The sequence below is a fragment of the Trachemys scripta genome, chromosome 14 (genome assembly GCF_013100865.1).
Source record: "Trachemys scripta elegans isolate TJP31775 chromosome 14, CAS_Tse_1.0, whole genome shotgun sequence".
Taxonomy (NCBI): domain Eukaryota; kingdom Metazoa; phylum Chordata; order Testudines; family Emydidae; genus Trachemys; species Trachemys scripta.
In genome coordinates this window covers 26,971,191-26,998,835 of record NC_048311.1, presented here as the reverse complement: position 1 = coordinate 26,998,835, position 27,645 = coordinate 26,971,191, and the positions used below count along the sequence as shown (strand labels likewise).

Sequence of the window (27,645 nt, the reverse complement as noted above, 5' to 3'; positions counted from 1 at the left end):
AATTAAGAGCCTGCAAGTTCTTGTACCAGTTTTATTCTTTAGCAAAACGTGGTCTAGATTTTGAAGTGTGTGCGTGATTAAGAATGAGATGACAAGCTTGTTTGAGGACATGATTGGGCACAAGTACTGTAATCTCATTTAGTACTAGCTATTTAAGAGCCAAAACACTACAAAAATATATTCCTGGTTAAATCCTATGTAAATATATCCCATAAGCACTATGTTGTAATGCTGTGTACAGTGTAGTGAAGTGAAGTGCCACCCCCCATCCCATCAGGGGTATATTTAAATAATTGATTTGTATGTCAAAAGTTGAAGGAAATCCCCATCTGACCTGCTCTCTCACAAGGAACTTGAGAAAGTGCTGCCACCACATTTCTAGTTTCATTATACTTTGTAGTCAAAAGTTCAGAGACATTGATTCAGCCTAAAATACCCAAATAATGTAGCACTGATATGTAGGAATTTTAATATTCAGCCCTTTAGAAAGCTGAGTACTGAGTACAATAGACAAGTAGGTCCTATTCTTCAGCAAAACTTGGGTTAAGAACTTTGCCCTAGAGGCCGAATGGTAGCTTGAAATAGTCAGATTGTTTAAACTTGATAAAGGAGAATCAAATTAATTTAACTTTATTAAAAGGTATGTTAAAAATCCTCAAGTCCTAGTTACTGACATTTACAGCCATAGTACGATGCTTTGACATTGTAAACCAGACGGACAACATTTTACAGAACAACCAGCCACCACCTTCTGGTTGTGGCAATTCCCCAACATACCCTTAACAGTATCTTAGCCAGATATAAAAGCTGCTTTGATATTTAATAGTTAATGTAAGTCTTATAAGAAATAGCTTTTGCTATACTGAAAAGAAGCCATTTGAAGTCTGGATTTCAGTCGTTCTGCTTCCAGCTCTCGGAAGAAGGAGTCATCGTCATTTTGAGTTATCAGCGTCTGCAGCTGCTGTATTTCCTTTTCCATCTTTGATCTTAACTCCCTTTTCGTTTTGTGCAGTGTCTTGAAAAGAATACTGAGGTTTACCAAAACAACTCTGAACAAGAAATCACTTGCATACTGGAACACAGCTGCCAACTTTCACGTGGTAAATAAGCACCCCGACTTTTACAATAAACCAAAAATCAAGCTAATCCCATTTCAAAACAAGCCAATCCCTAAGAATCCCAACACTCTGTGACTAGATCCCCCCCGGTGTGCAGTCTGGGACTGTGGTGGTCCCGCTGTGCACCCGACTCTCTCTCTCCCCCTTACCGGGAGCTGATTTAAAAAAAAAAGGCAACTCACAAGCCAATTAAGCCAAAAAACAAGCCCAATTTCTGCATTTTTCCATGGGTTTGGTATACACCTACTTTTGCTTGTGCTTTCTCTCTGGCTTGGATTTCTTGACGTTCTTGTGATACAGCTTCTGCCAGCATTGAAAACTGAGTACAATAAACATTGAATTAGAACTCATTAAGATATGAAAGAGTTACCAATTTAAGATTGAAAACTGGATCGATTGTCTTGGATGCAGTCTAATAAGCCTACCTGATCCTTGTAGTAGTTCTCCATGGACTCCAGTTCATTCTGGTGTACTCTTCTTTGCTCAGCACGCTTTTCTTTACTATACATTCTCAGCTCTTGCAGCCTTTGCTTCTGAATTTCTAAGCCTTCTTCAAATAGATTCTTAAATATCTGCCAACAATTAAGGTGTTAATGTATAACCGAAGGAAAAAACCCTTCTGCTGGTGTAGGGTACATCAACCCTATGGGGTTAAGTATAACGTAGACCCAGTTTGCACATGTAAGCCACAGAACTTTAGGAAGTGATCTTTGAAGTTACAAGAACCCCCTCGATTCTACTTTAGCTAGTGTCCCACCTTGCCTACAAGCCCGTCTAAAAATTCTCTCAACATGGGAGGGGAAGTTCTATTCTAAAGAGAACTAAATTGCATTGAGAGGTTCCATGTTTGTCTCAATTGCATATAAATGTTGCTGTTTACACAGAACAAAGATGGCCTCACTGCACCTTGAGGCACAGTTCTCTCCTTCCATCACCACTAATCAGAGGGCAGAATCTGTTACACCTCTAAACATCACTGTGCTCATCCAGGTAAAAGGTATAACTGATGGCAGCATTTGCCCCCACTGTTGCAATGAGTTGATGCAGGAGTAGGAATAGAATTCAACTTGTTCTCCCATAGCTATTGAATTAGTAAATGAGATTAATGTTTAAAAACCCACTTCATTTAACAGGAAGTAATTGGTTGAGTGAGGTGGTGTCATTTTTAATCACTTTTCAGAAGGAAAGTTGAGGTGGCCACCCGGCAGTCTATGAAGTGCTGTGGACTTCAGATGCCCCTCCCCCTACTGCTAGGCTGCTCCTGGGAGCCTCCTGCTTGCTGTGCAGAGCTGGGGAGGGGCTGATGTCAGGGCTTAAGAGTGAGACCTCAGATGGTGCTTCCTGGCAGCTGCTACTGTGTCTGAACAAAACAGGCTTCAGTTTGATGAGTGCCGATCTACTTAAAGAGGCAATGTGTGTCTCGGTGTCTCTCTCTCACTCACCTCCCAACACCTACTCATTGTAGTGTTGTTACTTCCTGCAATGCACATATATTCTCTGCAATTTTATTCTTTCAAAGTGCTGTTTTAGTTTTTTGAGTGGTCTATGTATTTCATAATTTTTTCTACTACGCTTAAATTTGATTCTGTGAGTAGTGAGTTCTAAAATGCCTAACCTGTCCAGGCTGGAGTAATTATCCCTATGGTAACTTTTTAAAAATCTATATTCTATCTAGTTTTTTTGTTTCTCCTGGTGATGCACATCCGCACATTACCTCAATATGGGTGCATATAACAAAATTCATTCTGCACGTGGATGGAAAAAATTAGAGGGAACAGTGGTGGCCTTACTTTTGATACTAATAGAAACATTCTCTAAACTCAGCTTTGATCTCATTGTGAAGAGAACTTCTCACCCCAGATAGTTCCCTCTGATGTGTCCCCTCCCCCCCACTCCCAGCCTAGTAGCTTCCTTTGTTGCCTGACAGTGAAAGTTAACTCCAGCTTTTGTTTAGGTGGGAGGTGGCTGCTCTACTGTGTGTGTGGCAGAACACAGAACAATAATTTCATATAGGACCTAGCTGACCAGCAGGTATAGTCGTATACCTGCCTTCTGCTAAGAAGAGTAGACGTGGACATTTACAAGCTCTTGGCTCAAGGATGGTTGCTGCCAGAAAAACTATCAGAGCCAGAGTTAGAAAGCAGGAGCTAGGAGCTCCAAGGCCTATGCTGTTTAGTTTAGTTGGCCTCGAACTCTTTGTACCAACACTTTACTATGTGGTGTGTATTTATACTTGTGAGAAAGCAAAGGGGGAAAGATGCTCATTCAATACTGGAGTCTTTCCCCTAGTAGAACAAGAATGCCACACTTACAGAAGAAAGCAACCTCACATACCCTTTCTTCCCGTGTCCTAGCCCGCATCATTTTGGCACGCAGCTGAACGCGGTAATCTTCATAGTACTTTTTGGCTCGAGCAATTTGCTGACGTTTCTCTCTCATTTTATTCTGAGCAAACTTCTGCCGGTATATGCGTTGCTTAAACTCTTGCTAAATAAAGAAAGATCATCAAGTATCAGACCACCAGCACTTCCTGGAGAGGGAAAGTCAAGGCAGAGTTGTATGGCAAACTTTACTAAATAAATCAAGAGTAAGGAAATTCTCCCCCACTCTACTACCCTGCACTACATTTAGGAGTAGACCACTGTAGTGTGGTGCTATCCACAGTGCTGTATAATTAAGGAATCAGCACTTTAATGGTAAACTAGTGTTTCAAGGATTAAACTTACTCATGGAGAGACTGAGGTCTGTTCCTCTGTCTCCCATATTCTCAGGATTTGTTCCCTGTTAATGCACCAAGCTGCTTCTTTAAATAGTGAAACATAAGCATGTTTAGCAACCCCATTCTCATTCTAAGACCTCAGTGGCCACATACAGCAAACAGACTAGGTAAAATCTTCAATACCATAGCTGCTCAGGGGTCAATAGGGGGCTGCTTCCATGGACCAACAGCTGTAGGATCATTTTGGCTCTATCACCATGTAAGTGTCATATGCTTTGTGTATCCTCTTTGGAAGAACATACCAGTCTCTTGTGATGGTCTTGATCTTTCTTTATGATGTCAACAAGGAGGTCATGCTTCTTCAGTGCTTCTTCCACCTTGAGATAAGAAAGATGATAGGCAATTGCTTTAATAAATTCTGCAGGATAGGCACTCAGTGATGGGACTTTTAACAGAGGAGCAATACTTCAGTGTACTCTGCCCCAAGTGGTTAAGAGAAAGGAAAGAGAAAAGATTCATTTAGCATTGGTGAATTAACCATTCAAGGAGTTAACAAATTCTGCATGCCAAGAACAGCTCTTAAACTACAGGGTTTTATATGTAATAGCACTTTTAGAGAAATTCAAAATGCTTTACAAAGATGAAAAAATATTCCCATCTTTATTGTAGAGAAAGTAGTATAGAAGGTTAAATGCAAGTGAATGGCTAAGATCAGGAACTGAACCCAAGTGTCCTGATTCAGTCCCCCTACTTTAACTATTCAAGAGTGCCTCCTTATTCTACAGAGTAGCTCTTCTTTAGACAGCCACCTCTGCTGGAGACCAAGTGAGTGCTAGTTTGACCCAAATGTATGCTATATATTTGTACAATAAAGACCATGGGAAAACCTATTCAAGTACTGCAAGATGAAAGAGCTGGGATAGAGAATCTGTGGAGTTTGCACCTGCAGTAATATAAGCAATGGGCTTTCCCCCCACATACTTATAACATGACAGTGAATCTGCTCTGCTTTTAAGCCAAGGAGCTGGGATCCTCACAGGCCTGGTGCTTAGAGAACCAGGCCCAAATTACTCCAGCCGACTTAAAGTTGTCTCCCTTTTAAAGAAAAGCAGACTTCAGATTCCATACAGGTTCTAAGATAACATACAAACTAGTCCCCAGGTTATGCCAATACCTTACACAGTATCTATGCAATTGGTTGGGTTTTATTGCTTAGTGCAGTCATCTGGTGGCCAGTACTATTGTGTAGCCGCATTGCCCCCGGGCAAGCCTAAGAGGCTGTGTTCATACTGCACAAGAGAGGGTCTCACTTCACTTTGGAGTTTCAGTCTTGATCTGTCTTTGCCAGAAGCAGACTTCAGTTGTTCCATCTGTGCAAGCTGCTGTTGCCACATTTTGTTCATAGAGTGGTGGGAAATATGCAAGTATGGAAACTCTTCCAGTAGCAGAGGCAGAAGGTCATTGTCCTTTACTTTCACTGCAAGATAAAAAGCAGATTAATCAATATGCTCCTAGAGAGCAAGTTTAGCAGTAGTTAAGTCCAAGATATGCAAACATTTGAGACTGAACACCTGGCCTGTTTAATATGCTCTGTTACCATGATGTAACATTGTCTCTCATTAGGATGTATTGCAGTCTGTCTTCACAACATCCCCAAGCCAACCTGCTTAGCTTCTTTTCAAGCAGCATAGAACCTTACAATGATTTCCTTGCTCCTGTCAATCTCACTAGCTGCATGCGGTTATTTAAAATAAGCCCAACAGTTGTACTGGTGATGGTCCTATATTTTGTAAATGAAGCAAATCATTGTCTGGATCCTCCTCTCATTCCCTGGAAATACTGCATTGAGGTAGTAGGCCCCAGAACAGGCGCAACAGAGGTAATGTTCTAATTAGGGATTGATTTAAGAGTCAGTTCTTTCACATTTCAGCTTTCACAGGTTGATCTGAATATGAGATGAAATCATTGGGCACTTATTAATTATACTATTAATGGAAAGAGTGCCTTTCAACCATGCTGAAACCAAGGCAGTGTAGCAGGGTGCAATTCAGGCTGTGGATTTATATAATGAATGCACAGCATGCAGCTGCTAAAAATGTGGCTTGCACTCTGAGTACTCCCTGTGCTTCCATTGCAACTTGTTCAGCATACTGAACAATGGATAATGGATGGGTCACAGTTTGAGCTGTGCATCAATGGTTTGTGTCTATTTCAAAGCATTATCTTCCATTACAAAAATCCAGACATCTGGAGGTCATAAGGGGGGAAAAATGCTACAGCTGACTGGTATATGTTGGCCAGATGCCTTTATTCTTGGAGTTCACCAGATGCTTTCACAGGATGCCAGTTTTCCACCAAGTAGAGTTTTGTGGTTCTTACTCGGAGTTGCTTTCTTTGGCTTTGCAAACCCTCCTCTTGGAATCCACTGGCTCTGTTTGGGAATCCGAGGTGTGGTTTTTCTAGAATAAACTTTCACTGGCCGAGGCATTTTTGGAGGTTCTTTAAAGATGTTTTCTTGGTATTCTTGTTCCTTAGGATGTAAAACAGATGGAGAACAGGTATGGGAGGGGAAGAGTGGTAATTCATATGGCTTGAATATCAGAACTGAAGTAGCTTTTGAGTCTCTAGGAAGGCAGTTTGCACACAGTGAGACAGATCCCTCACAGTAGGGCCAAAAATTCACCAAATGCAGGTCAAAGGATGGTGTGCAATAGAGGTGTCAAGCTCTCCTTTGCATAACCCTAATTCTGGGGTGCTCTATGCATGGCTGCAATGGCCCCCTGGGCTGAAAATACAGCTCAGATTCGCATAGTATACAGGCATTCCAGTCATGCTCCCTTTTCTTGCTACACACCAGCAGCACATAAGAGTGGTGAGAACCCACATCAGCTCCATGCTACTCACTCACCCCTGCAGTGATCATTAGCCTTCTTGTTTAGTATTTTTTTATCTAGTTTTATCACCCCATTACGCTGGCAGTGCAATGCAAAGTGACTGCACTGCAGGATCAGACATATCTAAGAAGCTCATAGCAAGAGCTACATAAAGGCAAACAATGTAGTTAGGGTACAAGCTGTAAGTGCCAATCTGACAGCTCTCAAATTCTAATGGCAAAGAAGGTAAAAAAAACTAATGCTTCCAAAGTTAGGGGGAAAATCAGTTTCCTTATTAGAGTTCTCCTGGTGTCCTCGCACATCCTCACTACTTGTTTCTCTTGAAGCGATTACTTCAGCTATGCAAGGCACTAAGATTGCTTCTGTGGAATTTCCAGTCCACCAAATGGTGTTTAGTTATTAAATCTTATTCTCCAATACTGCAATACGAACTAGCCACTTGCCTACCACGCTGGTTTAAATTCTTCCAGCTGAAGTATCTCACTACAGGACAAACTCAATACACCGCGACCCGATATAACACGGTAAAGCAGTGCTCCGGTGGATCAAAGCAAGTTCAATATGACGTGGTTTCACCTATAATGCGGTAAGATTTTTTTGGCTCCTGAGGACAGCGTTGTATGGAGGTAGAGGTGTACCAGAATCACGGTCCTTGTGCCACCCCTAAGAGATGTTTCTGAAGAATTACTAACTACCTAAACCTCCCCACCTTAGGGTCTATGTGCCCTAAGAAAATTACATACTGCTAACCATATCCCCAAAGTAGTGTAGCTGAACAAAGCTGTTTACAGCATCTATTATACTAGTATTTAAGCCAGGGTCAGCATTGGGTCATGTCATTTAAAAGCATCATCCATGTAGCCTGGATAGCAGGCATGGACTGAGTAACTTTTAGACTTTTTTTTTTTTTTTAAACAAAACACCATCTAATTTATTCTAGTAAGCTTCACCTACCGTTTCCCTGGCTTTTGCTTTTAGCTTGGAGAGGCCCAGTTTCTCTCTAGCTTCAAAAATTCTTAATTCCTCTTCATAGGCTTTAGTCATCATCTAGAAAACGAAATAAGACACTCAGTCTGAATTTTTACTCTCTGCAAAGGGGATAATCAGTCCAAAGGAAGTCACGTAAATGAAACAAATTAGGGTTGGTGTCAAAAGGGCTTCTTTCACCTCTAGCTCACTAAGAAGCTTTACCCCTTCTTCCCGGACAAGGACCTGGCCACAGTGGTTTATGCATTTATCTCCAGGGTGAATTACTGTAATTCACTCAAGCGGAACGTGAAGCTGCACAAATTCTGTTTAAAACAAAACAAAAACTACGGCCCTTGTTATCCATGGACTAGGTCACTGTGAGAACAGACTGGTGCTCAAGTTCCTCTACTGGCTCCTTTAAAGCAATTTATGGATCAGGCCCCAGCCTCATTAAAAACTGGATTTTTGACCTAAGCATTGTCAAGACAGTTGCATTCCTCTGGGACAAAGCAGGTCACAAAGCTAAGAATAAAGAGAGCTGTGGACAAAGCATTCTCCATCATGAGGATTCACATATGGAACAAACTTCCAGGAGATTAGGTAACTTTAGACCTTCAAACAGGCTTTAGGAAATACAAAACTTTGATCTACAAAAAATACTTTCCACCATAATAATGACACTCAAAAAAACCTTAAATAAACCAATCAACTAAAAGATTACCATACCCCAAGCAGAGCTTATACCCCAAAAAAGATAAGCTAGAGACTTCATGAAATTCTCTAGGAACTGTGCATTTTCAATGTAAAATTAATAGACTGATGGGTGGCCATATAAAACCGTACAATGTGTCCTATGCACAGCCATCAGCATTAGAGTGCAAGGTCAATTCTATTAGCTACAGCTAATGGTCATGCAATAGCATCACTGGTGAAAAGGAGGTTTGCCAAATATAAAGTTGCTTCTGTTGTAAATATTCATGATGTTCGGCGAACTGTCCCACACAAAACTTAGACCTCAAAATATAGCTTAAAACAAAGATGTTCAATAACTGTTTTTGTAATGTAGAAAAAGCATGAAAGGATTAAGCTCTTCTCCAGCTAGGCATCTATATACTGTGCTCATTGGGGTAGTCAGTATTTTGGGTTGCCTGTGGGGGATATTAATTTTGGGCTCACATTTCTTAAGAATGAGAGTTCTGAACCTACTCCATTACAGGATAAGCTTGGGCCTTTGAGAGGATTAAAGTTCTGCTCACTCATGTGACTTGGCCTCTGTCAAAGATGAGGGATTCTGGGATTTGTAGTTCAGCAATCATGAGAACTAGAGGCTGCTAACAAAGCATGCTGGATATAAAAAAGGCCTGCTTTCCTCAATGTGCGGAGTGATGGCAGGAGGTGCTGCGAGCATCTCTGCCAAGGAGGAAACAAGGGAAGGACATGAGAGCTGATCTTGCTAAGCAAAGTGGGCTTAAGGGACAAGCCTGGGAAGAAGGCTGCTGAAGAACTGAGCAAAGGACTAGGAGAGCCCTACATTAATTACGAACCCCTGAGAAAAGGGAGAGATGTTCACTCAGACAAAGGACTGTACAGCAGAGAGGTTTTTTCCCCTTTGGGGCTGCTTTTGTTTACCCCAGAAGGGGGAAGTGAGCCATAACCCACTTCATGCATAGCCATTGCTGGCCAAAAATTTCACGTCTGGGAATCCTAAATGATGGACTGTCAATAGTAAGCAAAATTCAGTCATCCAGGATAATTTAGATAGTTTAATAAAACTTTCCAAGGTAGTGGGCTGAACATCAAGCCTCAAACAATTTTAGCAAGTTCATTTTGGCTATTGTGGTACACCATAATTGACATCTTAGAACTATGGTGTCAGTTAGCAGCAAATGGACAGCACAGATCTTTTGGTTCCCAGTTTTCCCTATTCTGCATATAGTTTAAACTGCTGCAAGTATTAAATGCAAGAAGCAGTGCTGCAGGTAACGCCTGAATCTTTGCTACACCCAGCCTCTTAGTAGGACAACTGTAAAGTGGAAGTAAAATTCCCAAAATAGGCCAAATGCCCCCACTAACCAGGCTGCAGGGGCATTCAGATCTAATGCAACCCAGAAACAGTTACCTTTGCTTTTATTCTTCTCTGGTCCATTTCCTTTTGCAATTGCCTGCGCATTTTCCCCATCTGGCCTCTGGCATCTCTCTGAAGTGCATCTTCAAACTCAGAGTGACGTAGATACCTGGATGAGGGTGGGGATGGAGAAAGGGACCGTGGTCTGCTAAGAAGTCTTTTTGGATGGGGAGTGGCTGTGAAATAAAGATGTGAATGCTGTTATAGCTAGTATCAGAAACTAGCAACAAAAACTATAAGGATGAATAGACTTAAATCCAGAAGGGTGCCAAATGTTCCCAATAGTTAAACGGAGAACACTCTACAAAGAAAGTAATTTTTAAAAACAAATACCCTTATTTTAAAGTCCTCCCAGTCCCAAGCCTCCAGTTCTTCCTGGCCGTACCATACTTATGTATTTAGCAAATCAAAAGTGCCAGAAGATATCACAATGGGGCGAAGAAAGAGGCAGCAAAAATGTATTTTAGGAAGGTTCAAAGTTAGGGCCTGCTATACAAGTTTACAATGTCAGAGCCATGTTATAACATGGTTTGGTCTTGCATCTGTAGACTGTACCAAGTCATAAAACAGCGTTACAACCCTTGTCAGTGTACGGTATTGTTACATAACATGATTATCACAAGTTCAACAACAAGGGATGTAACGCTGTTATATATTAGAACTGGACGGCTATAGTGTGTTATAACAAGGTAACAGGCCCATTTTTCAATATTCCCCTCCCTCACGGTATGGTCAATAGCATTCTGAACTTTGCTCATGTGTCACTCGGTACTTCACTTTTCATTTCTAGTGAAGCTTTCATAGTTGTTTAGGTATTATGTTTAGTTAACACTTTACTAACAGGATTTTATATCTTTGGGCATGTCACCAAATGATATAATTCTAGGGCTGAAGGTAGGCTTCTGAATCTCTATGAAATTATGTATAGAAGAGTTGTGTCCTACTTTCAACTTTAAGTAAGAAGGAAAGCTTTACTTTTAACAAGGTTGTACTTCACACAGCGCTTAAACAGTCACACTCTGGATTGTTACCTGGGTGAGGTTTCCTTCCCCGATAATCCATGACACTGTCACTGTGCTGAGACAGTTTATCTTCATCTGTCAACATCTCTTCCCTGGGATGCTCCCCCAAAGCTCTCTTTAACATCTAATGATTAGAGATTCTTCTGGTCAGTTTCATTAGTTCATCCTAATAAAGTCTAGAATTGTTTAACAAAATGAGAGGTACCAATTACAGATTTCCTTTCAGTTCTATTATACATTGAACTCACCTTCTGCATTTCACTGGGAATTTAATGGAAACATGTTGAAGAAATATCAAGCTAAGCAAAAGACATATTACTATTGATTAAACAGTGGTACAAGAATTCCAGAACGTCAATATAAACTAAATTACATTATTGTGTAATATCCAGCCATTAGTAATCCTAGTATTTCTCCTAAACCAAGTAATAGTATTTTATAAAGTGACTATTAATGCATATTTTGCACTATGTCACCAACATGTCTCTCATCCAAGATGAAATAACTCATTTTCTTTAAGATTATTTCTCTATCCATTCTTTTACATAAAAGCACCTAAACTGTATTTAAAGTCCCTTTAGAAATTAATGTATTGTTAATCCTACCAAGATTGACCTGATTCCCTAGATTTTAGGTAGGCTTCTCACACTTGTTACAAATGCTGGATAAATTCCAAAATATTATCAAGAATGGATTCCCACTTACTAAATCTAGTTCATTTAACCTGTGAGAGAGTTTTTCTGACATTTCATGCAGCTCTTGCTCAGATAATTTATCCTTTGCCTTTCTGCAGGAAAGGGGCTCCTCTTCAAATGAATCTGTGATAAAATGTTCATATCTGCTAAAAAAGAAAGGTTTTGTTTAAAAAAAATTTGCACACATACCACTAAGGTTTCATTTTTGTCCCAACAAAGATTTATGGTCAAAGGTTACCATTCCTGAACAGATCCAGAACTCAGTTCACTTTTTTGTTTGAAATGGGATTAGGAAATTATATAGAAACCGATCTTGTGGGACAGAATTCACCTAAGCATTTATAGCAGTATTGCCCCTAATTGTACAGTGAGTGTTTGTAAGAATCAGATGTTCCAGCCTATGCTGGCTGCTCAAGCCTTTTTAGGAGTATTTGGAACATTTTCCCCCTAACTAGATACCAAGAACTGAGTCCTACAAAATATTGTATTTTTATCTGGGTCTTAGAAATGGGTTTCTCTGTATGAAGAAAGATCTGAATTAAAAGGCCATTGTTAAAGAGACTAAAGCTATTCTAGATCTTCACCTAAGTCTGCACATCTCACTCCGCCGCTAGCGCCAACCAGCTTTGGTTGTTACCTAGGCTGGATTCTGAGCAGCAGCCAAGAAGTGAAAGCCCCGTATAAGGAAGTGAGCACGGAAACCCTCAGCTTCTCACTCAGTATAAAAAACTGGACTTACCTTTTCCCACTAAGCCGACTTCCTGTTTCAGGGTTTGTGATTCGTGCTACTGATATTACCTGGTCCGTGCCTGGTGAGATGTCTTGGAGTAAGCAGGTAGTTGATGTACGTGAGGCAGCCACATCAAAAGCCTGTTAGAGAAGGGAGGGGACAAGCTCAAATTCCTTATGAACTTTTAGTGAAAAGCTTAAAGACTCCATAGGCAGCAAAGTTCTGGCATGGAGAGGACGACCTATGAGAGTCCGTATGAATACACATCTCAAATCATAAGATTAGATATTAGTAGAGTTCAACTACCAGCCTCCTACTCAGGAAAAGGGTATGGAGTGTCAGTGTTTAAGTCAAAAAGGCAGTTAAGTCTAAAAAAACTGAAATAATGGGAGACGTCAAGTACCCACATAATCTGGTCAAGTGTCACCATGGGACAAGAGCTAGAGAAGTGATTTCTTGACATCTGAAATATTTATTTCTTGGAACAGCTAATTCCAAAGCACATAAAGAGGCTATTCACTTAATCCTGAATAACACAAAAGTTTTTCAACAATTAACCATTGAGATCACAACAGAACTAACTCAGGGCTCAGCTTGAGTAGGTATATAGATTCAGAGACATACCATTATGCCATACTGCTATCTTATCATCAAGGACTTCAGCCCCTATTTAAAAAGGAAGGCCTGACCTACAACTTCGTACTGGTTTAACCAACAGTGTTGTTTATACCAATCTTGGTAAACTGGTGAAAGTGTCACTAGTGTTTAAACCTGGCTTACAGTGGTTTAGCTTGTGTCGATAAATTTACAGGTGCAATCTAAACCAACATAACCATTTTTAAACAGATAGAAATTTAGGACTTGTCTATGCATAGTAGTTGCACCAAATTAAGTTAATTAGTTTAGTTAGAAGTCCCCACACGAGTTGGACTCTTATCTCTTAGGGTTGCAAATAATCTCGAATGTGAACATAAGGCATCTAATGGAGAGATTTCTACTAAGCCTCAAACATTAGTTGAGAGCTGTAAACTTCCCCATTCATCTCTGCAACTTCTAAAGATCACTGGATCTCCAGTTAAATGTCAACATAATTACCTAGTTCTTTCCTAACAAACAGAAGAGAGGGATCTCACAGCTGCAGCGTTCACTGAAAGTGAGGTCTTTTTTTGATGCCCCCAGTGAATGGTATTTGGGAGAGGACCACCATTTATTCCCTCTCCTGACACAATTAAGGAGGCTTGCAGAGCCCACAAACATATTCCAGCTCAAAATATCCAGCAAGCCTCTGAGCTGCAATCATATTTTGAGCACATTTAAGAAAGTTTCAGTTTATTAGAAAGTTTGAGACATGAAAAATCACCATGATGGGTCTCATCTTTAATCAGTGGGAGATAACATGTCCATATTACTACTACATCTAGCTCTTGTCTATATCCTCTAGGTGGCAAGTAGTTTCATCATTTACCACTAACCAGACTAGTCCAGGGCATACAACATCTTACAGCAAATAGTCTGTAGACTGAGAGCCTGGCACAAGATCTTTTCCACTTATAAAGGGGGGAAAAAATCTGATTGGCTGTCAATGTTGAGTGCACTGTTTAGCATGTCTTTAAGTTCATTAACATCTCCTTTTGCTCAGCCACAACAACATGAAGGGAAGAGTTATAGACTGCTTTGGGAAGAGTCCAGAGACTAAGTTTATGTCTATGACAGCTGACTTGGGCTTGCAGGGCTTGGGCTAAGGGGCTGTTTAATTGTGGTGTAGATGTCCGAGCTCTGGGACCCTCCCACCTCAACATTGCAATTAAACAAACCCTTAACCTGCACCCCATAAGCCCAAATCAATGGGCATGGGCCAGCTACAGGTTTTTAATTCCACTGTAAAACATACCCACAGTCCTGCAAGTAACCCTTGTCATAGCAGAGGGTAAAAACTAGAACTGCCATGTTAAGTCGGCTGATCTGGTTATAGTAAGACTTAAAATGAAGGATTGTTGGTTAAGTTACAAGTGAAATCCACTATATTCTGAAAGTCCTATTCACCTCCCATCAAAGCTTATCTTCTCAGGTTGCCAAGTAGTAGGTCAGCCTCACAATATCTTCAATCACCCAAGAAGTGCTTTGTGGAACAAGTAAACATCTCCTGCTCAGCTAGTTTCCTATAAGGACCTGTTCCCTGCAGGCCCTTTGAGTGGAATGAAATCTGCTAACCAGTTTGTGGGTTCTGAATTATCCAGTTGTTCCAAAGGGCAAATGCAAGGACAAAAAGGACAGGGAAGTAATCTGGCCGAGTCACTGACTGATCTTTAGACTGAGGCAAATCCTCTGTTGAAATCCAGGCAAGTCTCATTTTTCTGGAGATACCTGACTCTAGGGTGTCACCAATATCGTAAGATACTAGGCAAGGAAGAGGTTAAAATATTCTTCCTAAACATCCATAGATAAATCCAACTGATATGTAATAACTGGGTGCTTTTGCTGAACTGGTCAGCAATGTAAATGCAAGTGTTTACATCATCAGTTAGTGCTAACATCCCATTGAGATATGACTAGCGTAGTTTACAATCTGCCTGTAGACACACCAAGTCAACACTGCATCAGGTCACATTCGCAAGGTTTTTAAAAGAAAAGCAGCAACAAGTTTAAGAGGAAAGCTTCATTTCTGCAAGGCGGTAGGAATACCAAAAATCCCCTGCACAACTGTGGGGAAATTCCATGTATGCAGGTTTACAGCAACCCTGCCTAAAACATATATGGATTTTATAAATAGTAGAAAGTCATAGTTACCTTAGCCACATCATCTGTGCCATTTGGCTCCTCTTTTGACACCACCTTATCTCCAACTGGAAAAACTGGCAATAGAAACAGCTGTATTTACTGGATTATTTATTCTCTACACATCACCAAAGTGTGTTTAGTGATTTACAGAACAAATACAAAAGGCATGGATCCTGGCTCAAAGAACTTACAAACTATTTGTCAAAAGAAGTGTAAAACCACAGGGGAAGGAAGACAGTAATTAGATGTGTGGCTATTCAGTTATGGCCTGTGCACACTTTTTTTTTTTTTTTTTTTAATTTAAGGAGAATTTCTTGTAGGCTTTGAATTTTCAGGAGTGTCATTTGAGAGGGTGATGCAATGGAACTGGAAAAGTAGCCAGGGTCTCCAAGGCAACAGAGAAGTTAGAAAATAAGCACTTAAAACTAAGTCTTGTCTATACTAGGAGGGTTTAACTATGCTTTCTGGAACGGATTAACATAGTTTGTCTTAGTCTACATTCATAGCTAGTTTATTCTGCACCAGTTCAGCTCCACTTTTTCAATGAGTTTCTGCAAAACAGACAAAGCTGAGATGGATTAACTGGAGGAAAAAAAAAAACGGTTGAGCAATGGACACACTTTACTTCTTAGCACAATAAATCCCCTTTGACTATGACCTATTTTCACTGCCCTTGCAGACACTGTGACAGAAGTGATTTGCTCACATCTGTTAGGAAATTTGAATTTAGTAAGGTTTGAACAGCAACACAGATTCAGGTTTTCAAAACCATGTTTCCCTCGATGCCAATAAGATGAATTCAAAGTAACAAGCACCAATATTTAACACTGCATTAGAACACAGTTTAATATGAAGCACAACTTGTTCTCACCAGAGGCGAGTCTTGACAGAGGAACCCTATCAGAAGTAGCTGACTCCTGTCTAAGTGGTTCTGCAAACTGCAAAGAGAAGTAAAAATGCATATTAAATTAATAATTCACTATTCTTCCTGCTGAACAGGAATGTTTTGACAAGGCCATAGATTAATAATCCATTCGGAGATACAGTTCAGATAGAGATCTCATTAATTCCATTCTACAAATGCAATAGAGAAAAGCTGAAGATATTTACTAATAAAACCAAGAAAGAGGTTTTCACTTACAATAGAAGCTTCAAGTCCATGACTGTTAGCCAAACCTGGGGACTGTCTGGCTGGGCTTTGGTATTCCCTTCCCATTGAATAATGAGGCCTGGGTTCAGGAGGCTGATATGGTGGTTGCAAAGGAATAGCTGGGCGTATGGGCTCCCCAAGCTTCTTAGCACTGGAACTCAAACTCTCTTTGAGAAATTCATTGGAATTAACAGACTCCATTGATCCTTAAAGACAAATATGAAAAAATGTATAGGCACAGTTAATCCCTTTAACAAAAATGTCAGCTGGACACTTTCAATCAGCTTCATCTTTGAATAAACATGTTAATCATTCTAGAGTTTAATACATATAGACATTGACAGTAGCTTCCATCTTTGCTGCATGCTGCAGAATTTGGATTTTGGGTGTGTGGAACTAATTAGAGAGAAGAATTGATTTGATAATTTAGCATTAAGTTAGTAAAACAGTCATATGAACATCTGAGTTTTCTGATTTATCAGGTGTCAGACCATTCAGATTTCCTCCAAAACTGAAATAAGGAAGAAAGGTGAAGAACTACTTATATAAGTAACTCTAGTTAAAGAAATAAGAAGCCTTCTTTTGTCAGCTACTGTATTTCTAGTCTCAAATCCATGGCTGTGAGGATTACTGCCAACAGAACTAGGAAGACTAAAGAATTTTTAAGGTATTTCTCAGAAAGTGAGAATTTCACTCACCTTTCCTCTCTTTTACAAGTGCTCTTCTGAAGCTGAAAAGCTGACTAGATGATGCCACAAGTTGACAGGATGCCACAGTAGCCTCAGAGTCTTCAGGTTCCTTGATCTCCTTAGACCTCTCTCTCTCTGCCGGCAACAATTCAGGGAGCTGGAACTCTGGAAGTGGTGTTTGAAAGCAGGTTAAACTTACGTTTAAATAATTAAATGCATTTTTACTATTAGCTCTGTGTTTAGACAGTGCTCATATTGGACTAAATTAGGAACTAGCAGTTAATGCTCTTCACTCCTGTGGGGACAGCACAACTTTGTAGGTGGAATTTGTAACACTTCAAGGAATTGTATTTATACATCACAGTATGCGACAAAAGTTTTATTCACAGATTTGCTCAGCTACCATTGTAGGGGCAAGATAAGTCAGCCTCAGTACCCATTCAGTCCTTCACTTTGCAAAGGAAATTGTCAACAAAAATGCTATTGGTGTTCAGAGTGAGCCCAATTTAAGTGGTTCCTATTACCAATTCCCTGAGCCATCTGGTTCCCTTAAAGAATGTTTCAGAATTGCCCAGACTCCTACCAACTGTTTGCTATAAGTAAGCTTAAATAATAATTCATTGCTAGGTTTACATATTGTGTCTTGAAGCAACATTGTTACAACTATTTTACATTTCATACTGTGATTGTCTGAGGCCATCCAGTTATGCTTTCATGTCCTTCTGAACTGGGTCTAATTCACACTATTTTACTATGTAGTCCTTTTTTAGACAAAAAACAAAACCCTTCAACCAGAAGGGATAGATAATGGTCAACTCTAAATCAGGTTTGAAACCCTTAAACTCTAGGGAATCAGATGTTTCCATCTCAGCGGGATCCCTTATCTTGACATAAGTACACTGGGTACTTCTGTCTGTGGGTCTGTGAAATAAGAATTATAATATAAGAGGGTCCATCTGCTATTGGCAATTATTCAAAATCCACTGGTGTTACTTGTGGGAGTAAAGATTTGTCCTGTTCTCTTGACCTAAGTTTTCTCCGACCTACAGTTATGCAGCATACTTTATGCCAGCCCCAGAGATGGCTTCATCTCAATTGTACTAACCATATATAAGCTGAAGCATTTAGGGAACCTTCAAAACAAAAGGAGCTAAGCTTTTTGCTTTACAAGCATGCTCCCAGTCCTTTCATACATTTAAAAATACTAAGCACTTTTGACAGTATATGTTTGATTGCTAGAAGAGTACATGTCCATATAGAACAGTCTTAAAGGTATATTTTAAACTCACCTTCCTTTCTTAGAGAAAATGAATGAGCAGTGTCCCCAAGCCTGATTAATTCGCTAGTAGATTCTGATCCTTCTACCTCCCAAGATGGGACAAAAATATCTGACTGGGAAGACCTAAGAGGAACACAACGCAGAAGATCTATTAGCAATAACATTCTTTGCTTGCCTACGCCACAAGATGGAGCTGCAGAAGAATCCTAACTCTACACCTTCAGTTAGCTGGCCTTTAATTTTTAGAAGAGTATGATCAGTTTCCACAGAGTAAGCTAATTTAAAAATATATATATCTCTCATGAAAATAAATGTAATACAATTAATTAACTAAGCTTCAGTGATTTAAATCAAAAAGCATGCACTGAGACGACAATGGAAGTTTGGAACATAACTCATTACTGTGCAGATTCACCACTAAAGGTGGATTAAACATTTTAAAACTGCAAGTTGTTTTAGGCTTTGCGGTGCAAACACATACTTGATCCAAATTTTAGATCTCTTGCTGCCCAAAGAAGACCAAGCATTCCATTTGATGCTTGTACTCAGTATGTTTTTTTTTATTTGCATAGTATGAACATGCTAGACACTTTATAGATATGTAAAAATACAGTCACTGTCCCAATGTAACTTTAAAACATTCAGAACCAGTCTTACTCTGCAACTGATGGGAGTTTCAGAGGTGGCACAGGTTCCTCAAGGTCACCGTCCAGCTGCTCTTGAAGCGCACTTTGAATTTCATTGTTAGCTAGCTGGTCAGGTTCATCTGTTTATAATCAAAATTGGTTTGTTAATTTCAAGGAAAACCACACATACACAGGATGGGTACTACTGCCAATATCACAACAAATAATTTGACAGAAATGGCAATTTTAGACTTAACATGCTGTCTAAAACTGTCACACTGAACAGGTTTGTATATTTGGGTTTAACAGTACAGTTTATATTAAATATAGCAACTTCCAAATGCACCTTATTCAATAGAAGCTTCAGTGGTAAGTTAGGAGAAAGTTTTAATACCACTTTCACACTGTAATTCATAAAGTTGTTAGGAGATGGTTTCTGCCACAAAAGAGAACCATGATAAATGGGGCACTATGATTTTTTTTTTTTAAAGGCTTCACCTTTTATTACCAGATTACTGAAACTAAAATATTTTAAATCCAACTTTCTGTTCACCATGACTACTGAACGAAATGGTACAGTAAGTACACAACTTGGGAAAAGAAAATAGATTAAGTTCCACTTCTGTTTGTGATCAGTTTCAATCCCTTGCTTTCCTGCAAAGTTTGGATTACAAACATTGCAAGCAAAGTTTTAAATCCCAGCAAAAAACTGCTTAATTGCAAGCACTCCTGTTGATCTTAGGTGTTGTAAAAACAAGGGTTTACAAAGTTTGTTTTCCATACATGATTCTAAATGGCTATGGGATTCCTCAAAAAAACCAATGTAGTTGCTAATCAGGGGCAGGGCAAAGGAATAAAATTTAATCTAATACTCGGAGCCTATTCCATCCTTAAACATACAAAGAATGGTGTACATATGAAGGCAGAACTTATGCCTCAGTATGGTAGCTTAATAGTAGCACTCGAGGTATGCAGGCAAGATAAGAAACAGTCCATCATAATAATAAGCAGCAGCACATAATATCTTGAACTGAGAGAGTCTCTTTAACCTGAACTTGAACTCTTGAACTTTGTTAGTCTCTTTACTCACCCCCATTCTGAGAAGAAGTTTCACTGATTTGTTCTGTAAGATATTCGAGCAGGCCATCAAATATTTCTAACAGATTTCGGATAGATTCTCTCTCTCCTTTCACGATGTTCTCTCCTTAACAGAGGTTACTATGAATTAGTAATTAGAGCTTAGAGAAAAAAAATTCAACTTTAAAAATTTGTTGAAACCTTGGAAAGGCTGTTCAAAGAAATGTATATACAGATATCAACTCAGAAGAAATTTAGCTGGACTTAGATGTTTGGGACACTGTTGGATTTTTATTTCTGTAACATATTTTAAGGTAGGTGGCAAACATCCTGAAATTGTACATTTTCTGTTCCAACAACTGAAAGCCTAACCTCACTGACACATTTTGCATCAGCTCTCATGGAGCATACCAGACATCAAGGTTACAAGCGGCATACTTGTCTAGTGCCGTGGTTTTCAAACTTTTGTACTGGTGACCTCTTTCACATAGCAAGCCTCTGAGTGCAACCCCCATTACACATTAAAAACACTTTTTATATATTTAATACCATTATAAATGCTGGAGGCAAAGTGGGGTTTGAGGTGGAGGCTGACAGCTCGCGACCCCCCATGTAAGAGCCTGGTGACCCCCTGAGGGGTCCCAACCCCCAGTTTGAGAAACCCTGGTCTAGTGAAAGTCACATTAGCAGTTCATCCAGTTTCTACAGGGTAAAATTCCGCTAGAGCAAGCGGTTGAGATCTTTGCCTACACTTTGTAGCTGGTTCAGCAGGTAGTATTATAGTCAATATGAAACTAATGAAGGATTCCTGCCTTCAGTTTGTTGGGGAACTTGGTAGGATTCTCAAACATGCCTGCTACTGCACAAACCAAGCTGGGAAGGCAGGATGTAGGAGTCTTTCAAAAATGTCAGCAATACTCTATAGATATACCTACCAGTCAGCAAGAGATGCTGTTAGGAGGAGAAAGGTTCCATCCTCCCTTTTCAGGGAGTCAATTATTTATATGATACTACTGGTCTTCACTATCCAGAGTAGAAGCCCCTAAAAACTCAAATCTTCAACATATACATACATGCCCAAGCCAGCACAAAACTGATAATCACTGTGTAGGCTCAGATTTCAGAGGACTTAGATACGCTCCAGTTATTTACAAAAAGTCACAAGCAATACTGCAATCCCCTTTACAAATGTCAATCTTCAGAGCAAGCCAAATATCCAGGTGGGTGTTAATGTATGATTGGAACCAGAATTTGAACTATTCCCTCAGTATTTCACTGCAGATGTTTGTTAGCACTGTTACTGTTAAGAGATTGACTTGGTTTCTATTTCAAGATACATTGTTCAATAAAAAATATGTAAGTTGGGACTCATTTCAAGTAAGATTAAATGACAGGCTTAAAAATGGAAGGTCTCAAAAAAAAAAAAAAAAAAAAAAAAACCCACGATCCTGGGATTTCAATTTAGATAATTAAAATATCTAAATAACTATTTCTATTATAAAAATTCACAATGTAACATGAATGTCATAGCAAATATATTAACTACTTTGACAATATCCAATTAAAATCAATTTTAAATTAAATAAAATTGAGACCATATTGGTTATTTATCACTTGAATTACTACAAATATTCATATTTTGAACATACACATCTATCCGTTAGCTAGACAGAGAGTAGCTAAAAAACAAGTCAAGATGAACTATCTGTTCGAGTTCAAGTGTTTACCACCACAATGTGTTTTCCCTCTGTTGCCAAGTATGGTAATTATAACCCCCAGGACACATTCAAGGCTTCTTCTACTGTTTCCAAGGTGAGAAGGGCAAAGACTCTTTCCATATGGCCTGACACCACCAACCACAACATCGTTCCAGCTGAGTGGAAGAGAGTGACTTGACGCAGAAAACAAGATAAAAACTGCTATATATTCCACTAGGAATAATTAGATGTCTGCAGTGTCTTAATCCAACTGGTAACTTCAAGGTAAAAAAACTAATAACCTCAACACTGATTTACTACTTTCCATACTGCAATATAGGACACATGAAATGTAATTAGGTGTTTAGTCTAAATTTTTAATTATTTGCTTGTTCTCTAAATTGATGGCCCCAGTTTTCAGACCAAGACTATTTTCTGGGCATAACTCATTGCACATGCACAATTTTGCATGCAGATATGGAAACATACTATGAAAGATCAGATCCTTGCTTATAAATAGTAAGTTGAATGTAAAGCCTTGGGTATTTTTCAATCACGCATGTATACTCCTCACTTCTGTTGACCATGACTGTAAGTACTCACCAGTGATGTGAGACAAGCTGACCTGCAAGTAGTCTAATGCCAGAGAATCTATTACTGCTTGCACATTATGTGCATCATCCTCTTGGCTTCTGGGAGAGGCTATGAAATCTACAAAGAAGAAACATTACATCATACTACAGCAGAGGTGGGCAAACTACAACCCGCAGGCCACATCTGGCCCATGGGACCTTCCTGCCGTCCCCCTGAGCTCCTGCCCCGGGAGGCTAGCCCCCGGCCCCTCCCTTGCTTTTCCCCCTCCCCTGCAGCCTCAGCTCACTCTGCCACCGGTACAATGCTCTGGGCGGCAGGGCTGCGACCTCCTGGGGCAACGCAGCTGCAGAGCCGGGGCCCGACTCGGTGCTCTGTGCTGCGCAGTGGTGTGGCTGGCTCCAGCCGGGCCACGCAGCTGCCTGTCCTGGTGCTCTGGTCGGTGCGGCTGTAGCGCTGCCAGCCACCAGTGCTCCAGGCAGCGTAGTAAGAGGGCGGGGGGGGGGTTGGAGAGAGGGCAGGGGAGTTCGGGGTGGTGGTCAGGGGGCAGGGGTGTGAATGGGGGCAGTCAGGAAGGAGAGGGGGGTTTGGATGGGGTGGCGGGAGCAGTCGGGGGCAGGGAGAAGGGGTGGTTGGATAGGGCAGGAGTCCCTGGGGGGCAGTCAGGAATGAGAGGAGGGGTTGGATGGGGTGGGCGGGGGGCAGTCAGGGAGAAGGAGTGGTTGGATGGGGCAGAGGTCCCGGGGGGGGGGGCAGTCAGAGGTGGGGATTCTGGGGGCTGACGGGGTTAGATGGGGCAGGAGTCTTAGGGGGCCGTGAGGGGGCGAGAAGCAGGAGGGGTCGGATGGGGGTGGGGCTGGGTCATGCCTGGCTGTTTGGGGAGGCACAGCCTCCACTAACCAGCCCTCCATACAATTTTGCCAATGTGGCCCTCAGGCCAAAAGGTTTACCCGACCCTGTACGACAGCCTACTTGAAGGAGATAATGTCCTGTGTAGGCCCCAAAAATGGCCTAATTGTTTCTAGTTTATTTGCAATGAAGTTAAATGCAAAGATCGTGTAAAGTAAGGGTGGAAAACCCAACTGTCATTTTGTCATAAGAAAACAATTCAATGGTTACTGCATATAAGCACAGAGCATACACTCAAATACATAGACAGATAAAGAGCCACTGGTTATAATTCACATGCAGCTGTATTCAGTTATGAAACTTGACTTAGAAGATAGAATTGAATAAAGTAGTATTCTTCTCTTACAGCTTTTAGTACAATAGGAAAACGTAAAAACAATTTAAATTTGGAGAGCTGGACTAAAGTTTGTTGTATTTTGTCTAAGATCTCTCTCTTCTGTACTGTACCTGCAATGGTGTTACATGAACCAGTTTTAAAGCACTTTAAAATTAGTTTGGATTAACAAGCTTCAGGGCATGTCTTCAATAAAATGTTTTTTTAGCCTCAAATTTGATTGCCAGTTAAAGCAGTTAACACCTTTGTAAAAGCTAGTCTGGACATTCCCCAAACATTTGTAGTTTACCCCAGAGTAAACAAAGGTTTACATACAAAATTGCTCAGTGCTGGCCTAGCTCTGCTGCCAATGAAGTCAGTGGGAGTTTTATCATTGATTTGAACAGGTGTTTGGCAGAGGTTAAGTGCTTTTGAAAAAAAATCACATTCTAGATATGTAATACTAAACATTTGAATATAATAGTATAAGATTCAGCATTAGCATTCCATTGAGATGATCTAGACCAGTTCTTACTTTTCAGAGCTATTGTTTTAGCCTGTAGACTCTTCAAGGCCTGGTCTACACTAGAAAACGTTCATCAGTAGAGGATGGTTTGCTAGTATAGCTAATGTAACCCCAGATGATACTGATTTAAAAAAAAAAAAAAAAAAAGAGTGCTTTACCAATCTAGATTATACTAGTTCAGCAGCAAGCAAAATAAGCTATACCAGCAAAAGCATTGTGTCTACACTAGGGCTCTTGTTGGCAAAGGAAAATGGCCAAAAGCCCACATCCTTAACTACACTGCAATGCCAGCAAAACCCTACAGTAGAGATGGCCCAGGTCAATACTGCATTGAGTCACATTCATTATGTTTTCTTCACATCCATAAAGAATGAATAAGCAACTTTAACAAAAAAACAAAAAAAACATGAAAGCTTAAATTCTTCAAAAATTAACGGGGTTACCATACTAATACTGGTATGGCAAATTACCAAGTTCCAATGAACCTTGGCTATGTTTGGGAAGAGAGTTATAAGCTACATCCAGTGTAGAAAGTAGAGCAATGCCAACAGCCCCACACTACAGTAATTTTTCCATTGCTCTGATTTAAGAAAAACTTCTGTTATAAGCATGAAATTTCGGAGGGGAGGAAGAAATAGGTTGTAACATGATCCCACCCAGATCTTGTAATAAAATTCATGATAGGAGGTTTACGTCACAGAAAGTCAGTTGAACAGAACTGAACAATATATATATTTGTTTTTGTAACAGACAAAGGTCCTGCTGGTACCTTCCACCCAGAAACTTCATTCCTAAATTCTAGCACTACAGCAGCCTGGTCTAGAATAGGATAAGAGGTGTGTTAAAACATGTTTAACATGTTTGAAAGTCCACAGTAGATAAGGCTTTTAAGGGTCTGTCTTTTTGACAGCAAAACATTCTTTACTCAGGTTAGGTAACTCACATTAAAATAACAGTGAAGACATGGCAACTTTGCTTGTAACTTGGGTTAGCAGTCTGAGTTAAAGACAAGAGGGGAGCCTACTATTTTAACTCCAGTTAGCTAACCTGAGTTAACTTTTTTTTTTAACCGCATAGACCTATCCTAACACTAATACTAAACTGCTCAAGTTTTCAACCAGATTAGCATGGGTTACAGGCAGTGTGACTTATCCATACTAGACTTTAAAACACAGATTGCATGTGCTAACTTCACACCTTTAAATCCTACTGCAGACAAGGCCTCACTTGAGTAGTTTAGAAACATTTAAAGAGTACACCAATCTTGCATGCACTAGATTTTTCTAACCTGTTTGTTGGAATGTTAAACTACACAGTATGTTTACCAGCTGTACACAAGATGTATTCTACTGGCCTCAGTTTATTTTGTGATTTTACTTTTGAAAATGTGTTATTGGAACTTAACACAAAATTAATAATTCTTCTCTTACTACAATTGTGTTTATTTATGTTTGTATTTATAGAAACAAAGAAAGCCATCATAGGCATAAGTAACGATACAGGATCTCTGTTCCTACCTGGTACTTTTTCTCCCAAGATCGACTCATAAAGACCAACAAATACATTAGCACCACATTCTGTGAGCTTCGTCACATGCAGATTTATATGAGATTTCATAAGAAGATCATTGGCAACATCAACCCATTCTATTAAAAAAAATGTTAAAACATGTAAATGACTTAGCTAGAAAACATAAGTACAAAACCCTGTCTGTGTACATTATGATGAAGGGAGACTCCCAGCTAAAGGCTCATGTAACAAGTTTTGCAAGTAGAAAGTGTCTTTATATGCCTATTAAACAATAAATAATTTATTATTTATGTACTGGTGGGAGCAAAAGACAGGAGTGAAAAACAGCCCTTAGTCCCCCAAATTGCTTTAACTGTGTATTCTTTGATATTTGGGCAGAACAATAAAGAAGGACAATTAAGTGTAATAGGACTCTCGATCTGACAATTCAAAAAATTCTATTGTTACAGATTAACAAACCAATATTAGAATGTATTACGTTCTATTAGAGATTTGAAGTTTATGGCAATGATCCTTCTACATACAGAATTCCCATTAATTTTAAGGATAAAGCTGCAGAGGGAAGCTGTCCAGAGTGCTTATTGGATCAGGCCAATTTTTGGTATTATCCCTTCAGAAGCCATAGAGCAAAAGCTGCCAATAATGCTCATTTCCCCCAATCCCAACATAATCCATACATTGCAAATATCACATCAAAGAATGCAGGACAATCTTCATATCTACTGGCCTAGTACATCAAGTAATTTTATGTAGATAATTTTTTTCATGTTGGGCCAACATATAAAAGGAATTATTGTTTATATAGATATTAAAGGATATTTTTAGTAGACAGGTGGAGATGGGATATTAGAACATGGATAGGACTTGGGCTGCAGCAGCTATTGTACGGTGAAAATTGGGTAGTTTGATTTCCATCCAAGTTTCAGGAAGGAGCAGACTAACAAGTCCCAACCAACAGACACTGATGTGAAATGCAGTAAGTGTGCTGCCTTCCAGTCACACCAAGAAAGAAGAGAAAGGGAGAGTGGAGGCAAAGTGCACAAATGAGCAGGGAAGAAGCAAGGCTAGCTTTAACTTAAGGGCAGTCATCTGGGACAGCAAGATGTTCAGCATGAGAAGAAGGGCAGAAGTTTGCTGGTATGCTTACCAGTGGTCCAGAGACAGGTTAACTCCCTCCCCTGCCAGCAGTGCTAACACACAAAAGGTTTTCTGCATCACCTAATAGTTTTTTAGCATCTTTAATTAAGAGGACAGAGTGGCTGAAATAGAAAGTTCAGCAAATGGCACTAAGCAGAGCAAATTGTTGAAAGAGCCTGCTGGTGTCCTGAAGTGGTTTGGTTGTTTAATAGTCTTTAGACTATGGCCCAATAACTTGTTTCATTTTCAATATTAACATGTTAACTGAGGTCATCTGGGGATTGCTCACCAAAGAGAAAGCCTCAGAGGCTGTAATTAAGTCATAAGACAAGAAAACGAGTCACTTAGTTTCAGGATATAGGGCAAGTAAGATTGTAGGTACTGCCCTCACCAAACAGTGCTGTGACAGGAGAAAAGACACCCCCACCTAGCCCAGCATGGGGCCAGGACAAGAGGCAGGTGGTGGATATTTACTGATCTACTTAATTTTTTAAGTAAACATAACTTTGAAGACACGTTGAGAGGCCTCCCTGTTACACACGTCATTCCTTCTGCTCCCGTGCCCCACACAGATTTCCGGACTAAATGGTAGCTACTCACCCCAGCTCTAAGACCTAGCACAGAAATGAGACAGTTGCTCCTACACACAACACCCACCTATACGGACTAGGAAGAATGGGCGATAACATAGGGCCCTAGTCTGGGACTCCGGAATCTAAGGTTCAAGTCCCACCTCAGCCTCACTCTGTAACCCTGGGCAAGTCACTTAATCGTGCTGGAGACGTATTCACAGGGTGGGAAGACAACAGTGAGGAGCCCGTTACTATGGTGAAAAGGACCAGGTAAGTGGGGGGGGCGCAGCCAGGGCAAATCCCTTCCCCCCATCACCCCACACACCATCTCCCCCAACAGCCCCCGCCCATGGGGCTCCCTTCTTCACCCCCCACCTCTCTCCTCGGGGCTGCCCATGGTGTGGTGTTCACTGGGATGCGACGCCGAAACTCCCAACTGGCGGATACAGCTCCCCTCCCCCTTCCAGGATATTTAAATACAGCGACCGTGCTCCCTCCG

General features: G+C 40.3%; 1 protein-coding gene across 2 annotated transcripts; it reads right to left on the bottom strand.

Moving 5' to 3' along the window:
- Window positions 1-571: 571 nt before the first annotated feature.
- CEP95 (centrosomal protein 95) lies at window positions 572-27,645 on the bottom strand. 2 transcript variants are annotated; one of them, XM_034790078.1, is made up of 22 exons: window positions 27,522-27,645; window positions 25,425-25,553; window positions 22,172-22,279; window positions 19,885-19,998; window positions 18,826-18,934; window positions 18,179-18,291; window positions 16,899-17,054; window positions 16,192-16,406; window positions 15,922-15,988; window positions 15,060-15,124; window positions 12,282-12,412; window positions 11,553-11,688; window positions 10,857-10,971; window positions 9,820-10,001; window positions 7,686-7,778; window positions 6,217-6,367; window positions 5,148-5,314; window positions 4,140-4,214; window positions 3,453-3,605; window positions 1,544-1,690; window positions 1,366-1,437; window positions 572-1,015 (listed from the first exon to the last, which is right to left on the bottom strand). In XM_034790078.1, exons 1-22 carry the CDS (start codon window positions 27,541-27,543, stop codon window positions 839-841), a joined length of 2,697 nt encoding a protein of 898 aa, XP_034645969.1. In that variant the 5' UTR covers window positions 27,544-27,645; the 3' UTR covers window positions 572-838. The 2 variants fall into 2 exon arrangements, with proteins under 2 accessions (XP_034645969.1, XP_034645971.1); XM_034790080.1 differs by having other exon boundaries at window positions 11,553-11,685.

Excerpts from the sequence above, each read along its gene's own strand:
- CEP95 (XM_034790078.1), bottom strand. The coding sequence starts at position 27,543 with ATGGGCAGCCCCGAGGAGAGAG. Across the intron at positions 18,292-18,825 it reads AAACTCCCATCAGTTGCAGA|GTCTTCCCAGTCAGATATTT; the intron begins GTAAGACTGGTT and ends TGTTCCTCTTAG. Across the intron at positions 4,215-5,147 it reads GACTGAAACTCCAAAGTGAA|GTGGAAGAAGCACTGAAGAA; the intron begins GTGAGACCCTCT and ends TCTTATCTCAAG.